The sequence below is a fragment of the Pseudophryne corroboree genome, chromosome 2 (genome assembly GCF_028390025.1).
Source record: "Pseudophryne corroboree isolate aPseCor3 chromosome 2, aPseCor3.hap2, whole genome shotgun sequence".
NCBI classification, from domain to species: domain Eukaryota; kingdom Metazoa; phylum Chordata; class Amphibia; order Anura; family Myobatrachidae; genus Pseudophryne; species Pseudophryne corroboree.
In genome coordinates this window covers 426,798,489-426,812,928 of record NC_086445.1, presented here as the reverse complement: position 1 = coordinate 426,812,928, position 14,440 = coordinate 426,798,489, and the positions used below count along the sequence as shown (strand labels likewise).

The 14,440-nt window shown below is 44.4% G+C and overlaps 1 protein-coding gene across 6 annotated transcripts in view; it reads left to right on the top strand.

Annotated features, from left to right (window-relative positions):
* Window positions 1-14,440, top strand: part of SENP7 (SUMO specific peptidase 7) — a 183,985-nt gene that overhangs the window by 64,805 nt on the left and 104,740 nt on the right. For all 6 annotated transcript variants that reach the window (XM_063953579.1, XM_063953582.1, XM_063953581.1 and 3 more), the window contains 5 exons: window positions 5,126-5,274; window positions 8,154-8,270; window positions 8,444-8,477; window positions 10,327-10,506; window positions 14,117-14,379. In XM_063953579.1, the coding sequence (XP_063809649.1) occupies window positions 5,126-5,274; window positions 8,154-8,270; window positions 8,444-8,477; window positions 10,327-10,506; window positions 14,117-14,379 (743 nt within the window). The remainder of the gene's footprint in view (window positions 1-5,125; window positions 5,275-8,153; window positions 8,271-8,443; window positions 8,478-10,326; window positions 10,507-14,116; window positions 14,380-14,440) is intronic.

Sequence of the window (14,440 nt, the reverse complement as noted above, 5' to 3'; positions counted from 1 at the left end):
CCAATACCAGTTTCCCTAACTAGATGCAGAAATCTGTGGGGCAAGAGAAAATAGTCTAACCTGGAGTAGGTGTCGTGCGGCCTGGAATAGAACGTGTAGTCCCTGTCCCCGGGGTGCTGGAGCCTCCAGGTGTCAACCAGCTGGTGGTCGTGGAGAGAGCGACACACTCTACGGTGCGATGCTAGGGAGGGCCTAGCCGGTGTCCCAGAGATGTCCACCTCTGGCTGGAGAGTCCAATTAAGATCACCTCCAATAACTGGGATACCTTCAACCAAAGGGGCAATACGATTGAGAGCCGTCACAAGGAAACTAGGTTGTGATTGATTGGGGACGTATAAATTAATAAACGTATATAGCTGATCAAACAGTTTGCATTTTACCAAGAGTGTTCTGCCCTCCTCTAGAGATATAGACGTCATTTCTTGAAAAGGTAAGCGTTTGGACAGCAAAATAGCAACACCCAAAGATTACCTTTGCTGTTAGTGTTATAAAAGGAGTGTGGGTAATTACGATCTTTGAGAACCGGGGATACTCCCACTTTGAAGTGCGTTTCCTGTAAAAAAGCAACATCAGCTCTGAATGCAAAAAGGTCCCTAAGCACCCTCGAGCGTTTCTCCGGGACGTTAAGGCCCTTCACATTGAGGGAAACCAATTTTATAGTTGTCGCTTTGAGGTCAACCGCCATCATCTAGAGAACAGAGGACAATGCGGAGTCCGACTAGGAGGGCAGAACAACTCTCAAAACAGAGGACCACACATTGGGGGAGGTAAAAGTAAAGAGAGAAAGAAAGAAACAAACAGTAGCAAAGAATACATTAGGAAATTAGTTCAAAGAACCTAACTCAGTCAAAAATCGGCAATTTAAACTAGGAACATAGAAGGAGAACACACTACCGCCTCTCGGGAGCTCGGACGCGGTAGTCGCATCGGAGACCAAGAATACTCGGGCGGTGCAGGGGCGAACTGGGGGTCGGTGCCGGCCCCTGCCCCAACAGGAACAGTGATATAACAGTCAGAAATGTAACTAACAGTTCGATCACACAACTATAAAGCATCTTAGAAAAACATCATATAGCATGAAACAACCACCAACTCAATCAGGTCGGGTAAATGCTCGTCTAGTCAAGTACGATCTCGATGCCTCGAGCACATCTCCAAAGGGAGTATGCGCCTTGCAGCAAGGAAATCCCTTGATTCGACAGTAAACCTTTTAAACTAAATAAGTCATTCGAAATTGCTAAAGTAATTGACCCAAACCATGAAAAGACCCTCATTTCTTCGCCGACTGCGTGAAGGGAGCGCTGCTCCCTAGGGGGTTTCGGGTTACGGTGGACAAGGTGCCAGTCATTGTCAGGGTGAGAGAGTTCCGGTGGAACACTACTGGTCAGGGGTTCCTGCCAGTCCGGGAGAGTGACCAGAGGCAATCCAAGCTCTCGACAGAAAAGGGGTAAATCAGAGGGGTCTTTGAGAGAGCACAGCTTCCCATTGTGCGAGACCTGTAGACCAAAAGGAAAGCCCCATCTATATTTAATTCCCAACTTCCGGAGCTCCGCAGTGAGTGGTTGTAGAGCTCTGCGCTTTTGAAGGGTCGTCCACGATAGGTCCTGGAAGATCTGAATTCTATGAGAAGCAGTCTCTATCACATCCATCCGACGCGTCTTGCGAAGGATCTCCTCCTTTTCTGTATAGTAATGTAAGCGGCAGATGATGTCGCGAGGGCGGTCAGATGGTGCGCCTCTGGGTCTCAGGGCCCGATGGGCTCTATCGAACTCAATTATTGAAGCAGGATCCCGGCCCAAGAGTTCATTGAAAACCGTTGTTAGAAAGTCAATAAGGGAGTTAGTTGAAACGTCCTCTGAGACTCCCCGAACCCTGAAATTATTTCTCCTTCCACGGTTATCCAAATCATCTATGCGGTCCTGAAGCTGTTGAAGGCTAGACGCCTGCCTAATAACTGTGGCCCTGAGGGCGTTGTGTGCCGCTGCTGTGTCCGAAGAGAGGCCCTCCATATCGGGATCCGATATGAGAGATCTCGGACTGAACAGCGGAAATTTCCGATCCGACAGTTTCTCTGACCCTACTCTCCAAAAGCTCAAAGTCCTGTTTAGTTGGCAAGGCCTGAAGAAAGTTAAAAATCTGCGAGAGGCTTCCCGGATCTGTTGGAGTGTGCAAGTCTGCCGCTTGGGTCCCCGCTTGAGAAGCAGAGTCCGAGGCAGGCGAAAGACGTGGGGTCGAAGGCAAAGAAATATCTTCCGTGGGAGCGGAGCCTTGAGGAAGGAGAAATTGCCTCATACCAACAGAAGTCGGAGTATCCATTGCACGTGTCTGCGTGACCTTTTGCGACTTTCTCCCTCTCCCTTGCGATCCTCTCTTACCTCTCACCATGAGGCACCCAAGTTACATCAATAGAGCATCTTGACTAGTGTTGTGTGATTAGAGCAGCATCCCGTCAGGGCCGGCACCGGCACGCACCCCCCAGAATCAAGGTGGCTAGCCGGACATCAGCGTGGAAGTAAACCAGGCACAGCTGTGCTTCAGCCAGTTCTCAGCCGTGGAGCAGGGCGAGTGCAGTGCCATCCACAAGATGGTCGCCGCCTTCCAGTAAGACCAGCTCTCTCCGGAGGTCTCCCGGCCTTCAGCCGCCGCCAGCAAGGGGGAGTCTGTCAAGCGGGGGTCTGTTAGATGGGAGCTGGTGTCCAGGGGGACCAAGGTGTCAGCGAGGCAGGGCCAGGTATCCGGGCGGCGCCAACTGCAAGATGGCCGCCGCCCGCCGGTCACACTTGTCCCGGCCGTTACCTCAAGCAGGCCACGCAGCCTCCGTCTTCTGCGGGGATTAAGGTCCGCTGGGCGAGGGATCCAGCGGTGCCTAGATGGAGGAGGGGGTCCGCGAAGCAGACGGCACCGAGCCCAGCAGACAGACGTCCTCGGCGGCCACAGTCCAAAATCGAGGCCCCCGGCTTCTGTAATGGAGGTAGGCCACAATCCGCAGGGGGCAGCGCAGGACCCCCTCGATTCCGCAGCTCCGACCTCCAGGTGCAGGGTGACTTAGCGGAAATCACATTGTATGATTTTTAAACAATTTACTCGTATATTCTTGTGGAAGATAAATATTTGGACACCACCCAAGCAGCAAGATTTCTGTCTCTCACAGACCTGTTATTTCTTTAAGAAGCTCTTCTATCCTCCACTCGTTACCTGTATTAATGGCACCTGTTTGAACTGGTTATCTGTATAAAAGACACCTGTCCACACCCTCAAACAGTCAGACTGCTACCTCTTCACCATGGCCAAGACCAGAGAGCTGTCTAAGGACACCAGGGACAAAATTGTAGAGCTGCACAAGGCTGGGATGAGCTACTCGACAATAGGCAAGCAGCTTGGTGAAAAGAGATCAACTGTTGGCGCAATTGTTAAAAAATGGAAGAAATCCAAGATCACTGACAATCTCCCTTGACCTGCAGCTCCATGCATGATCTCACCTCGTGGGGTATCAATGATCTTGAGAATGGTGAGGAATCAGCCCAGAACTGATCGGGGGGACCTGGTCAATGACCTCAAGAGAGCTGGGACAACCGTCACAAAGGTTACCATTAGTAACACACTACATCGTCATGGATTGAAATCCTGCAGCGCCCGAAAGGTCCCCCTGCTTAAACCAGCACATGTCCAGGCCCGTCTAAAGTTTGCCAGTGACCATCTGGATGTTCAAGAGGAGGATTGGGAGAATGTAATGTGGTCAGATGAGAAAATCGAACTTTTTGCTATAAACTCCACTCGTCGTGTTTGGAGGGAGAAGAATGATGAATGGCATCCCAAGAACACCATACCCACTGTGAAGCATGGGGGTGGAAACATCATGCTTTTGGGGCTGCTTTCTGCAAAGGGGACAGGACGACCGATCCGTATTAAGGAGAGGATGAATGGGGCCATGTATCGTGAGATTTTGGGCAAAAACCTACTTCCCTCAGTAAGAGCATTGAAGATGGAACGTGGCTGGGTGCTTCCAGCATGACAATGACCCCAAACACACCTAAGGAGTGGCTCCGTAAGAAGCATTTCAAGGTCCTGGAGTGGCCTAGCCAGTCTCCAGACCTCATCCCAATAGAAAATCTGTGGAGGGAGTTGAAACTCAGTGTTGCCCGGCGACAGCCCCAAAACATGACAAATCTAGAGAAGATCTGCATGGAAGAGTGGGCCAAAATACCTGCTACAGTGTGTGCAAACCTGGTCAAGAACTACAGTTTGAGTTTGACCTCTGTAATTGCCAACCGAGGTTATATTACAAAGTATTGAGTTAAACTTTTTGATTGTCCAAATATTTATTTCCCGCAAGAATATACAAATTAATAGTTTAAAAATCATACAATGTGATTTCCTAGGTTTTTTTTCCAGATTCTGTCTCTCACAGTTGAAGTGTACCTGTGATGGAAATTACAGACTTCTCTCATCTTTTTAAGTGGGTCAACTTGCACAATCGTTGGCTGTCCAAATACTTTTTTGCCCCACTGCATGTTATATGTTGTATGTCCTCGCCACCGTACTACAAGTCCCAGCACTAACAGCACCTTACAGGGGGAAAAAAATACATACTTTAGCGATCATATTATTTATTCCCTTACCATAAACCTACAGATTGTGGTGTTCTCTAATGTTTACTATCCAACTGTTCTTTGTTTTATTTTACGGAAACCCCCCCCCCAGAATGATCTCTCTCTCTCTATGTGTGTGTGTGTGTATATAGATAGATATAGATATTTATATACACACACACACACACAACATTTAATCCAACTAATTGTATAAATTTCAATAAAATTACATTTGCACATTCACATTGATATTTGAGTTATCCATTGGGAGTACTGATCACTGGGCCAGATAGGAACTGTTTAGTCTTTACATGTCTTTTTTATGATGGGCCTGATTCAAATTTGGAAGCAAGGCAGAAAAACAATGTAACTTTGTATCTGGAACAAAAAATAGCTTTTTTGCTTTGCTTCCACATCTGAATAAACCCTGATATGCCGAGAGAGTGCCACAAAGAACACCGACTGCCTAGTGTAGTTATTTATTTCCCAGATGAAAGTCATTTAAACATCAAAGATTTTTAATTTTTATAATCTAGTTGTGCTGTCAAGTGACGAGGAAGAGAGAGGACATGAGAAACATATAAGAGCAGATTGTGCACAGGCTGTGCAGGACTCATCAATTGAAATGAAAGATGATGTATTTGAGAACCAGTGTCCATCTCCGAGTAACGATGCAGTGCCTATGGTATGCTAATAATTTATTACGTGTATATTGTGTTTGTATTACAGTAGACTGGCATATCCGGGGCTATTTTATGTTGATGAAAACTGGTATTAAATTAATGAAGAAAATATGCTGTTACTCCTTGATATACAAGCTCAAGCCCAGTGCAATAGCAGCTATTGCTATCTGTACAGGACTTTCTATTAGGACATGTAGTCCACAGATCCGTCAGCTGGAACCATCACACCAGTCACCTATACTCTATCCAATGTCTGCACTGACTTTTAGATAATGAGGATACTTTATGCAACTTCAGAAAGTCATTGAACTCTCAGGAATGAGTACATTTGCAGCAACAAGCTACTCGCGCTGCCACTTTTTACCGGGATTGTAACCTCAAATGTTCTTTGCCTAATTGTCGCTAGCAGAGGGCAAAGTATATGCTAAACCTATTTTTAAGTTCTATGTTTGTCTAAAATACAAATAGATCTAGATATCTACTGTTATATTTTGAGATCGTTATGGATCTAGTCATGTTCCCAATGATGTCATAGGGAACCACCAAGTCATGCTCCCAAGCTATAGTATAGTGGTATAAGACTGACTAGGGAGCTCTGGGAGTAGATAAAGGCATTATGGGAAAGCAAAGACATTTAACTTGCAGTGTGTTCACTGTTGAGTACAGATGCCATTAACTCTTACCATCATAGAAACTAGATACAGTCCTATAACAGGACTTTCTCATTCATCCCTATGTATATAGATTGAATAAATGCAAAGAGAAAATAAGAATATAGATTTGGAACCCCCTGAATGTGATTGATGTCAGTGTATGTTATTTTCTATCATTTTGCTGTGTGACTGTTATGGACATGGCAAAGAAACATGGAGGGAGCTAGGGAAGTGTCGGTGATATGGGATTGTGAGGCAGTTAGGGAAGTGTCGGTGATATGGGGGTTGAGAGGTAGTTAGGGAAGTGTCGATGATATGGGGGTTGGAAGGCAGCTAGGAAAGTGCCAGTGATATGGGGGTTGGGAAACAGGGAAGTGCCGGTGATATGGGGGTTGGGAGGCAGTTAGGAAAGTGTCGGTGATATGGGGGTTGGGAGGCAGTTAGGGAAGTGTCGGTGATATGGGGGTTGGGAGGCAGTTAGGAAAGTGTCGGTGATATGGGGGTTGGGAAACAGGGAGGTGTCGGTGATATGGGGGTTGGGAGGCAGTTAGGGAAGTGTCGGTGATATGGGGGTTGGGAGGCAGTTAGGGAAGTTTCGGTGATATGGGGGTTGGGAGGCAGTTAGGGAAGTTTCGGTGATATGGGGGTTGGGAGGCAGTTAGGGAAGTTTTGGTGATATGGGATTGAGAGGCAGTTAGGGAAGTGCCGGTGATATGGGGGTTGAGAGGTGGGTAGGGAAGTGTGAGTGATATGGGGGTTGGGAAACAGTTAGGGAAGTGTTGGTGATATGGGGGTTGGGAGGCAGTTAGGGAAGTTTCGGTGATATGGGGGTTGGGAGGCAGTTAGGGAAGTGCCGGTGATATGGGGGTTGAGAGGTGGGTAGGGAAGTGTGGGTGATATGGGGGTTGGGAAACAGTTAGGGAAGTGTTGGTGATATGGGGGTTGGGAGGCAGTTAGGGAAGTTTCGGTGATATGGGGATTGGGAGGCAGTTAGGGAAGTTTCGGTGATATGTGGGTTGGGAGGCAGTTAGGGAAGTTTCGGTGATATGGGGGTTGGGAGGCAGTTAGGGAAATTTTGGTGATATGGTATTGAGAGGCAGTTAGGGAAGTGCCGGTGATATGGGGGTTGAGAGGTGGGTAGGGAAGTGTGAGTGATATGGGGGTTGGGAAACAGTTAGGGAAGTGTTGGTGATATGGGGGTTGGGAGGCAGTTAGGGAAGTTTCGGTGATATGGGTTTAAGAGGCAGTTAGGGAAGTGTGGGTGATATGGGGGTTGGGAGGCAGTTAGGGAAGTTTCAGTGATATGGGTTTGAGAGGCAGTTAGGGACGTGTCTGTGAAATGGGGGTTGAGAGGCAGTTAGTGAAGTTTCAGTGATATGGGATTGAGAGGCAGTCAAGGAAGTGTCTGTGATATGTAATTTGATGTATCAAGCAGTGAAAAGCGTGATCAGTGGAGAAGCTGATTGGTTGCTATGGGCAACTTCACTGTTTTAACTGCTTGATACATCAACTAATCGATCTAATAGTTTACATTATTAGCTGTGGTCTATAATGCAACACTAAGGGTGAGTTTTATCAAATCTTGGAGAGAGATAAAGTGAAGTTACTCATATCACCCAGTCAACTTCTGTCATTTTTCTAGCACAGCTTTTAAAATAACAGTTAAGCTGACTGGTTGCCATGTGCAACTTCTGTACTTTAGGTTCTATGTACTAAGCCTTGGAGAGAGATAAAGTACCTGCCAATCAGCTCGTAACTGTAATTTTTCAAACTCAGCCAGCAAACCAAAATTTTTATGTGGTTTCTAGTAGAGATGAGCAGGTTCTGTTTTACTCAAATTGTCCCGAATCTCCTTATTGGCTCACGGACGTCACGTGTTTTGGTTAGCCAATAAGATAAATCCAGAAAAAAAGAACTTGCTATAATTCTGGCGTTAGGAACCGAGTAAATCCGAACCCGCTCAGCTCTAGTTTCTATGCAAGATGCAGAGTGCCTCTTAGTGGCTGCATTTTGAATTACATGCTGACTGAAACACTGACACTTTATCCTTTGCCCCAAGCTCTACGAACCTTTGCCTAAATTACAAGATAGAAAATTCATGAATATTATGTAATCTTTTTAAAATATACATACATTTGTATCATTAAGAGTTTTGTTGTATTTGCAAAATGAATCTTAAATCCAAATATTAAAATTTTAAGGTTTTAAAAGCATTTTATATAATACAGGATTGCTCTGCTACTGTTGTGGATGCAGTTCCTGCGTCAGAGGCCTCTGTTCTGCAATTAAAGTTTCTGAATGCTTACTTTGGCAAAAGGAAAGGAAGAGCGACTGACTCCGTTAAGGTATCTTACAGATCGTTTTCTCATGTGTCTTTTTTTTTCTTCTTTTTTGACAATTTTATTTTGTTTTTCTGCAAGGTTAATTTATGAAAGGATAGAAGCACATTGTTGTAAATACTTGGGTTACTATGATTGCTAAACCCCTTTGTAACTTGTAATTGTCTTCTTTTCTGCAGTTTACTTCTAAATCTATTGAAATTCCTGTGAAAGGCAAGTATGGAATATCTGCTTTATTACATAATTTTATTTTCTTATTATATGAATATTGAATTGTAGCACTGCCATGTTCTAATATTTTCTTCTTTCTGCTTTTCATTGACATTTTTATATATGTCTGGTTTCGAATAACTAATTTTCCATAGTGTATCCCTAGATTTTGGAGAACTAGCCAGTTATTTATATGAAGTTGAATTAATTGTGTAAAAGCAGATATGGAGAAATGTTTGTTTTTAGTTACTGTAAATATATATGTTTTAAAATGAGTAATAAAATGGTACAAAGTTATTATTTTTGGTTTAACGAGACAGACCAAAAAAGGAGAAATGGAGTCTGATTGTGAAAGTCTCAAAATAGAAACAGTGGTTTATTTGCTACGTTTTTTACATAAAATTCCGAAGTACAGTACATACTTGTAAATAGTACTTCTAGCCAGAAAACACTGCATGCCGATGCCCAATTAACACAGAATTCATTGGAACGTGCTTCAGCTTTCCTGCACTGTTCACAGTGGGTGTACTTATTGTGTGATAGAAATACAGTGTTTCCCATTGATTCAAATTTTTGCTCCTGCGGGTTCAGTTGCACTTGTCACTTTAAACTCTTCTCCACTAAATATAACTATTTGGGACACCCAGCTGCTTGTAAACATCGTCCGTTTTCAGTCAATGCTTTGTCTCTATTGTGTACATAACTTCATCCAAGTAGAACGGGGCCAATGCTATGTTGAATGAAAGTTGGCCGTAATTGGTCCTGTATTGCCTGCACAAAACTATGGCCCTCATTCCGAGTTGATCCCTAGCTGCCGTTGTTCACAGCGCAGCGATCAGGCAAAAAATCGGCACTTCTGCGCATGCGTATGGTGCGCACTGCACACGCACGACGTACTTTCACAAAAGGCGATGCAGTTTTATACAAGGTCTAGCGACGCTTTTCAGTCGCACTGCTGGCCGCAGAATGATTGACAGGAAGTTGGGGTTTCTGGGTGGTAACTGACCGTTTTCGGGGAGTGTGTGTAAAAACGCAGGCGTGCCAGGTAAAAACGCAGGAGTGGCTGGGGAAACGTAGGCGTGGCTGGCCGAACGCAGGGCGTGTTTGTGACGTCAAAACAGGAACTAAACAGTCTGAAGTGATCGCAAGCTAGGAGTAAGTCTCGAGCTACTCAGAAACTGCACAATCTTTTTTTGGAGCAGCGCTGCGATCCTTTCGTTCGCACTTCTGCTAAGCTAAGATACACTCCCAGAGGGCGGCGGCTTAGCGTTTGCACTTCTGCTAAAAGCAGCTAGCGAGCGATCAACTCGGAATGAGGGCCTAAATGCATAGATCTACTGTCATACTGCCCCATCCGTATTCCTGGCTTCTTGGCAGTCATCATTATCGGCGCACAACCCCTATCCCTGGTGCAAAAGATCCATCTGAAAACTGTACTGACTCTGTATCCCCATAATTGCGTACACTACTTGGATACAGAGAAAGTGTGATGTGAAAATACGCAAGATGTGACTGCAAGGTGGAATTGCATTCGGCTCTGCATTATCCCAAACATATACAGATATGCTCTTGGTGTCACTGAAGAGCATCTCACTCACAAGGACAGCTAGGAAATGCAAATTGCTGATTGCAGATTTTATTGTTTTTTTTTTCCTGGCAATATAAAATTTAGCCCCAAAAGCTTTTCTGTGCAATCTGTTGTCAGTCTATTATATTAACCAGTTTTTAATGCAGTATACAGTAAGCATGTATGGGTACATTGCATACATGGAACAGTATGTTTACTTTGCAGAATAGAATTCTTTTAATTTCCAAATTGTATGATCTTAAAATCACAAATATTTTGTTGCAGTGGCTCTACACGAGATGACATGCCTGTTAGTGGACACGTGGAAAGTGCACAAGTATGGCTTGTGGCTCACAAATGGAGCAGAGTGTATACGAAGTAGCGCCGTTATTATGCTGTGGCTAAGCAAAGAGTATGTGCCTCATATTGCAAAACAAGTGGACCCAACATCTGGAGATCAAACCTGTGAGTACAGTATGTAGCAGATTTCACACCTAGGTGGTGGGCAATGGGATCTTTATTTTTTTTTTAAATTCTCCTTTTAAGGTCCTCAAGTCAACGGTCAATGCCAACTCAGTTGTCCCTTATCATTGCGGGACATCTGTCTGTGGCTCCCTGAATTTAGCTTTTTGTAATTGCTACTAACAGGGATATTCAATTTGTCCCGAAGCTGGCAGATGATAAATCTCGCCGCGCCTTCATCGGGGGTTTTGCTTCGCCTGCTTCCAGCAGGTGAAGCAAAATGCCCGATAACAGCCCCGTTTTCATACGACAACGGGGCTATTTCACCCGAAAACACACAGGTTTCAATGAACCTGTGTGTTTACGGGTGTAAAAGGACTTGTTACCGGCCGAGCTAATTAAATAGCCCGACCCCAGCTCCCGAAGAAACATCGGGGGATTTTACTCCCGATGTCTCTTCGGGCCAAATTGAATATCTGTGTATATCTCTTTCTGCAAGGCTGCAGAAGGACACAGACCAACCCAGCAGAAACATGTTTCTCTGATCCCCTTATCACCATTTTGGAATAGGATAGGTGCAATAAACAGTGCGATAATATTAGCCGCGAACGCATTAACATTGCTAATTAGCTACCCCCCCCCCCTTTATCACTCTGATACTTTACTGTTGGCCTCTCTCTAACACTCAGCAGCTGCTTTAACTTACCTAACATTCTGATTTTTCACTGCTATCTCATATTTGTGTGGTGCCCTGGGGTGGTTTGGCTGGGGTGGTTTGGAGTTGCTCTGCACCCCAGATGCAAGCTCCCATAATGTATGGGACCTGCCTGAAGAGGTTATCTTGACAAATGGTAGGCAGGCTTATAATATTGGCCAATTTTGTGCCAAAAACCTCAGATATGATGTATAATTAATTTATTATAATTCTAATGGTTGTTTGGTGCACCTGCTCTCTTGTTTCTATGTTGTAGTACTAAGTCTCAGAATGGTAGCACATCCTATTATAAGTAGCTATGGTGTGCAGTCCAGGCCTCCTCACCCCAATATAATGAATGTTACATGAACTTTACTTGAGTTATTGCTACATGTTGTTAGGGTGTAATCTAGTTGTCTTACTCATGAATCAGTCTGGACTATTGTCTCACTGCTAATATATGTGCCCACACTAGCAGCAGTACTTGTTTTGCCACCTGACCGCTCAATATTAAGATTAGGAAAGGGTTCAGACTCCACTATGGGGTATATTCAATTGAAGTCGGATCCATTCCGACATTCATTTGTCGGAATGTATCCGACTTTGGCTATTTAATCCATTCTTAAAAAAAGTCGAATTGAGATGCGGGAGCTTAGAAGGGGGAGTCTGCCCGCGGCTCTCACCCCCCCCCCCCCCATCTCTGCCTCTCCCTGTCCCCACATCACAGCCGCCGCTCACGGCAGCGTCCACCTGGCTCCAGCAGGCGAGGTCTCGCTTGCTGGAGCTGGCTGTGATACATCCCCCATCTGCCCGCGGCTCTCCCCGTCTCTACTCCCGCATCTCACTTCGACTTTTTTTAAAGTCGAATTGAGATGGTCGAATAATTTGGGGTTAGATTGAATAGGTCGGAACCCCTTCTGACCTACTAAAAATGTTGAAAACTGCCGTCATTTCGACAGACTTCAGCTTTTGACTTCAATTGAATATACCCCTATGTCTGCACTAGTTATCTTAAAACATCCAGCCTAGAGTACCTTACGGGATCTGGATCTATGAGTTCTGCTGCAGAATATGGCTCCAGGAGAGTATCAGGATCTCATGAAGCAGTAGTCCCACTGCTGCTGCTGCCTGAGCTGTTTGAGCTTAGTTGTGATGCTTTGTTCCATGGGGCCTCCAGGTGGCAGCATATCATCATCGTCATCATCATTAATTAAAATCCTTCCAGTTTTAATGGAAAAGTGGTCCAGTATTGAAGATCCTTCAGGTTGCTGCATGAGGAATCTCGATGCCAGTTCCCTCTCACTTCCTTTATACAGTAGGGTTCATTCAAATGTTGCATGGAGCTTCTGTGGGACTACCAGCACTGCTTTCTCCCAATTCCATCAATCAAGAACAGCTAAATCTAAGTGTTAGTCCCTACTGGAGGAAGTTTGCCCTCCAGAAGTGAATTTATATCACTTTTATAATGACAAAAGTTTTGAGGGCCAGTTTATATCTCAGTGATGTGTTGTCAAGCATCTCCGCAGTGCTTGGCTGAGCACATTACCGTTACAGCATAAAATCTGCTCTATAGTGTGCGTAGGAAATCAGCGAATATAGCTGGTTGAGTGGTGCAGTCCACAACCGTTCCATAGTCACTGCGCAGTGGAATTACTTCAGCCCCTTGAAAACATGTTGAAAAATGTTTCAATTCATTTTGCATAGATGTCATTATTTAATAGAAGATTATTTAAATTATTTACATAAATTATAATTAAAACATTATTTAAAATCTCGTTATTTAATAGAAGAGTTGCCACAGCCTGTGCTGGGTATGGGGACTAGCCACACTTACCCACTACCTGTGAAACTACCCACAAAATCCACCCACCAACCACATCCTCCCGAGCCTCAGAGACAGGATTGTAACTTTAAGTACATAAACTTCCTTAATTATATTACATGATGTACTTGCAGGGACCGGGAGTCATATTATATCCCCTGCATATTTATCTTTTGTTATTTTCTTCTCCAAATAAAGTGTTGTCATTGAAGAATCTAATAGTAGCACTTCCTTTTTTTTTTTTCCTGTGATGTTTTCACATCCTCCCAATTTATTTATTTATTTGAAGTGTTTTTTGTTTTTTTTTAATTGAAGAAAATAGAAATCAGGTAGGCCATCAACCCTTAATGTGCATACACACAGTGCGATTCTGCGCAGGCGTGTCAGACAGCTACAACGGGCATCGCCGGTCAGCGACGGGATGGTGCAAAAAATCCATTTGCACGGGTGTACGCAAGGTGATTGACAGGAAGAGGCCATTTGTGGGTGGCAACTAACCATTTACTGGGAGTGTCCGGAAAATGCAGGCGTGTCCAAGCGTTTTCAGGGAGGGTGTGTGACGTCAGCTCCGGCTTTGATCAGCAGGAATCCATCGCACTGGTAGAGTAAGTCCTGGGCTGCACAAACTGATTTTTAGCAGCTTTGCTAACACATAGGAACGCACACTTGCACAGCGATTTTATCCTCCCCCTGTAGGCGACGACTATCTGATCGCAGGACAGCAAAAAACGCAGCCCAGCGATAAGATCTGAGTTAGTCTCACAGTGCGATATGCACTATGTTTGCTACCGACATGGACTATACAGTCCATATCGCTAGTTCAATCACATCGTGTGTATGCCCCATTAAACTTTTATTATTTATTTGTTTCTTTTAAACAATGTTAGTACTGGAAACAGTTATGATTATATGTGCCCCAAACTGTATGATATACTCACCTGACAGATACACGATTTATGTAATGTTTTCCCTACTGATTTGTATAGTCTAGCTCTGCTTTCAGATATTTATTCTTGATTAACTTATGTTTGGCTAAAGATAGGATGGTGTGTTGTATGATTATTGATCATTGATGTACTATGTCTTCCTCCCTACAGCTAAATCAGATGAATTTATTTTTCTGGAGTTAGTGGAACCCCTCACAAGCCAAGAGCAGTCTGTCATGTCTGAGATTATGGTGGATGCTAGTAAGAACGGGTCATCTACTTTGTCTGATATTCTGAGCTGGGAGGAAATGCATAGCCTGCTGGAGGCTTTGTCCCCTAAGGAATGCTCTTTCAAGGAAAATTGTTTTTCTCAGTTTAAAAGTCAGCAGCACCAAGAGTCTAGCTGTGCTTCTCTTCCAGTTACCCCACCAGAGGTATGCTTTACATGTAATGTATATTAGGTTTTCTATTCTTTCATTAGTATTTCTGAAACCT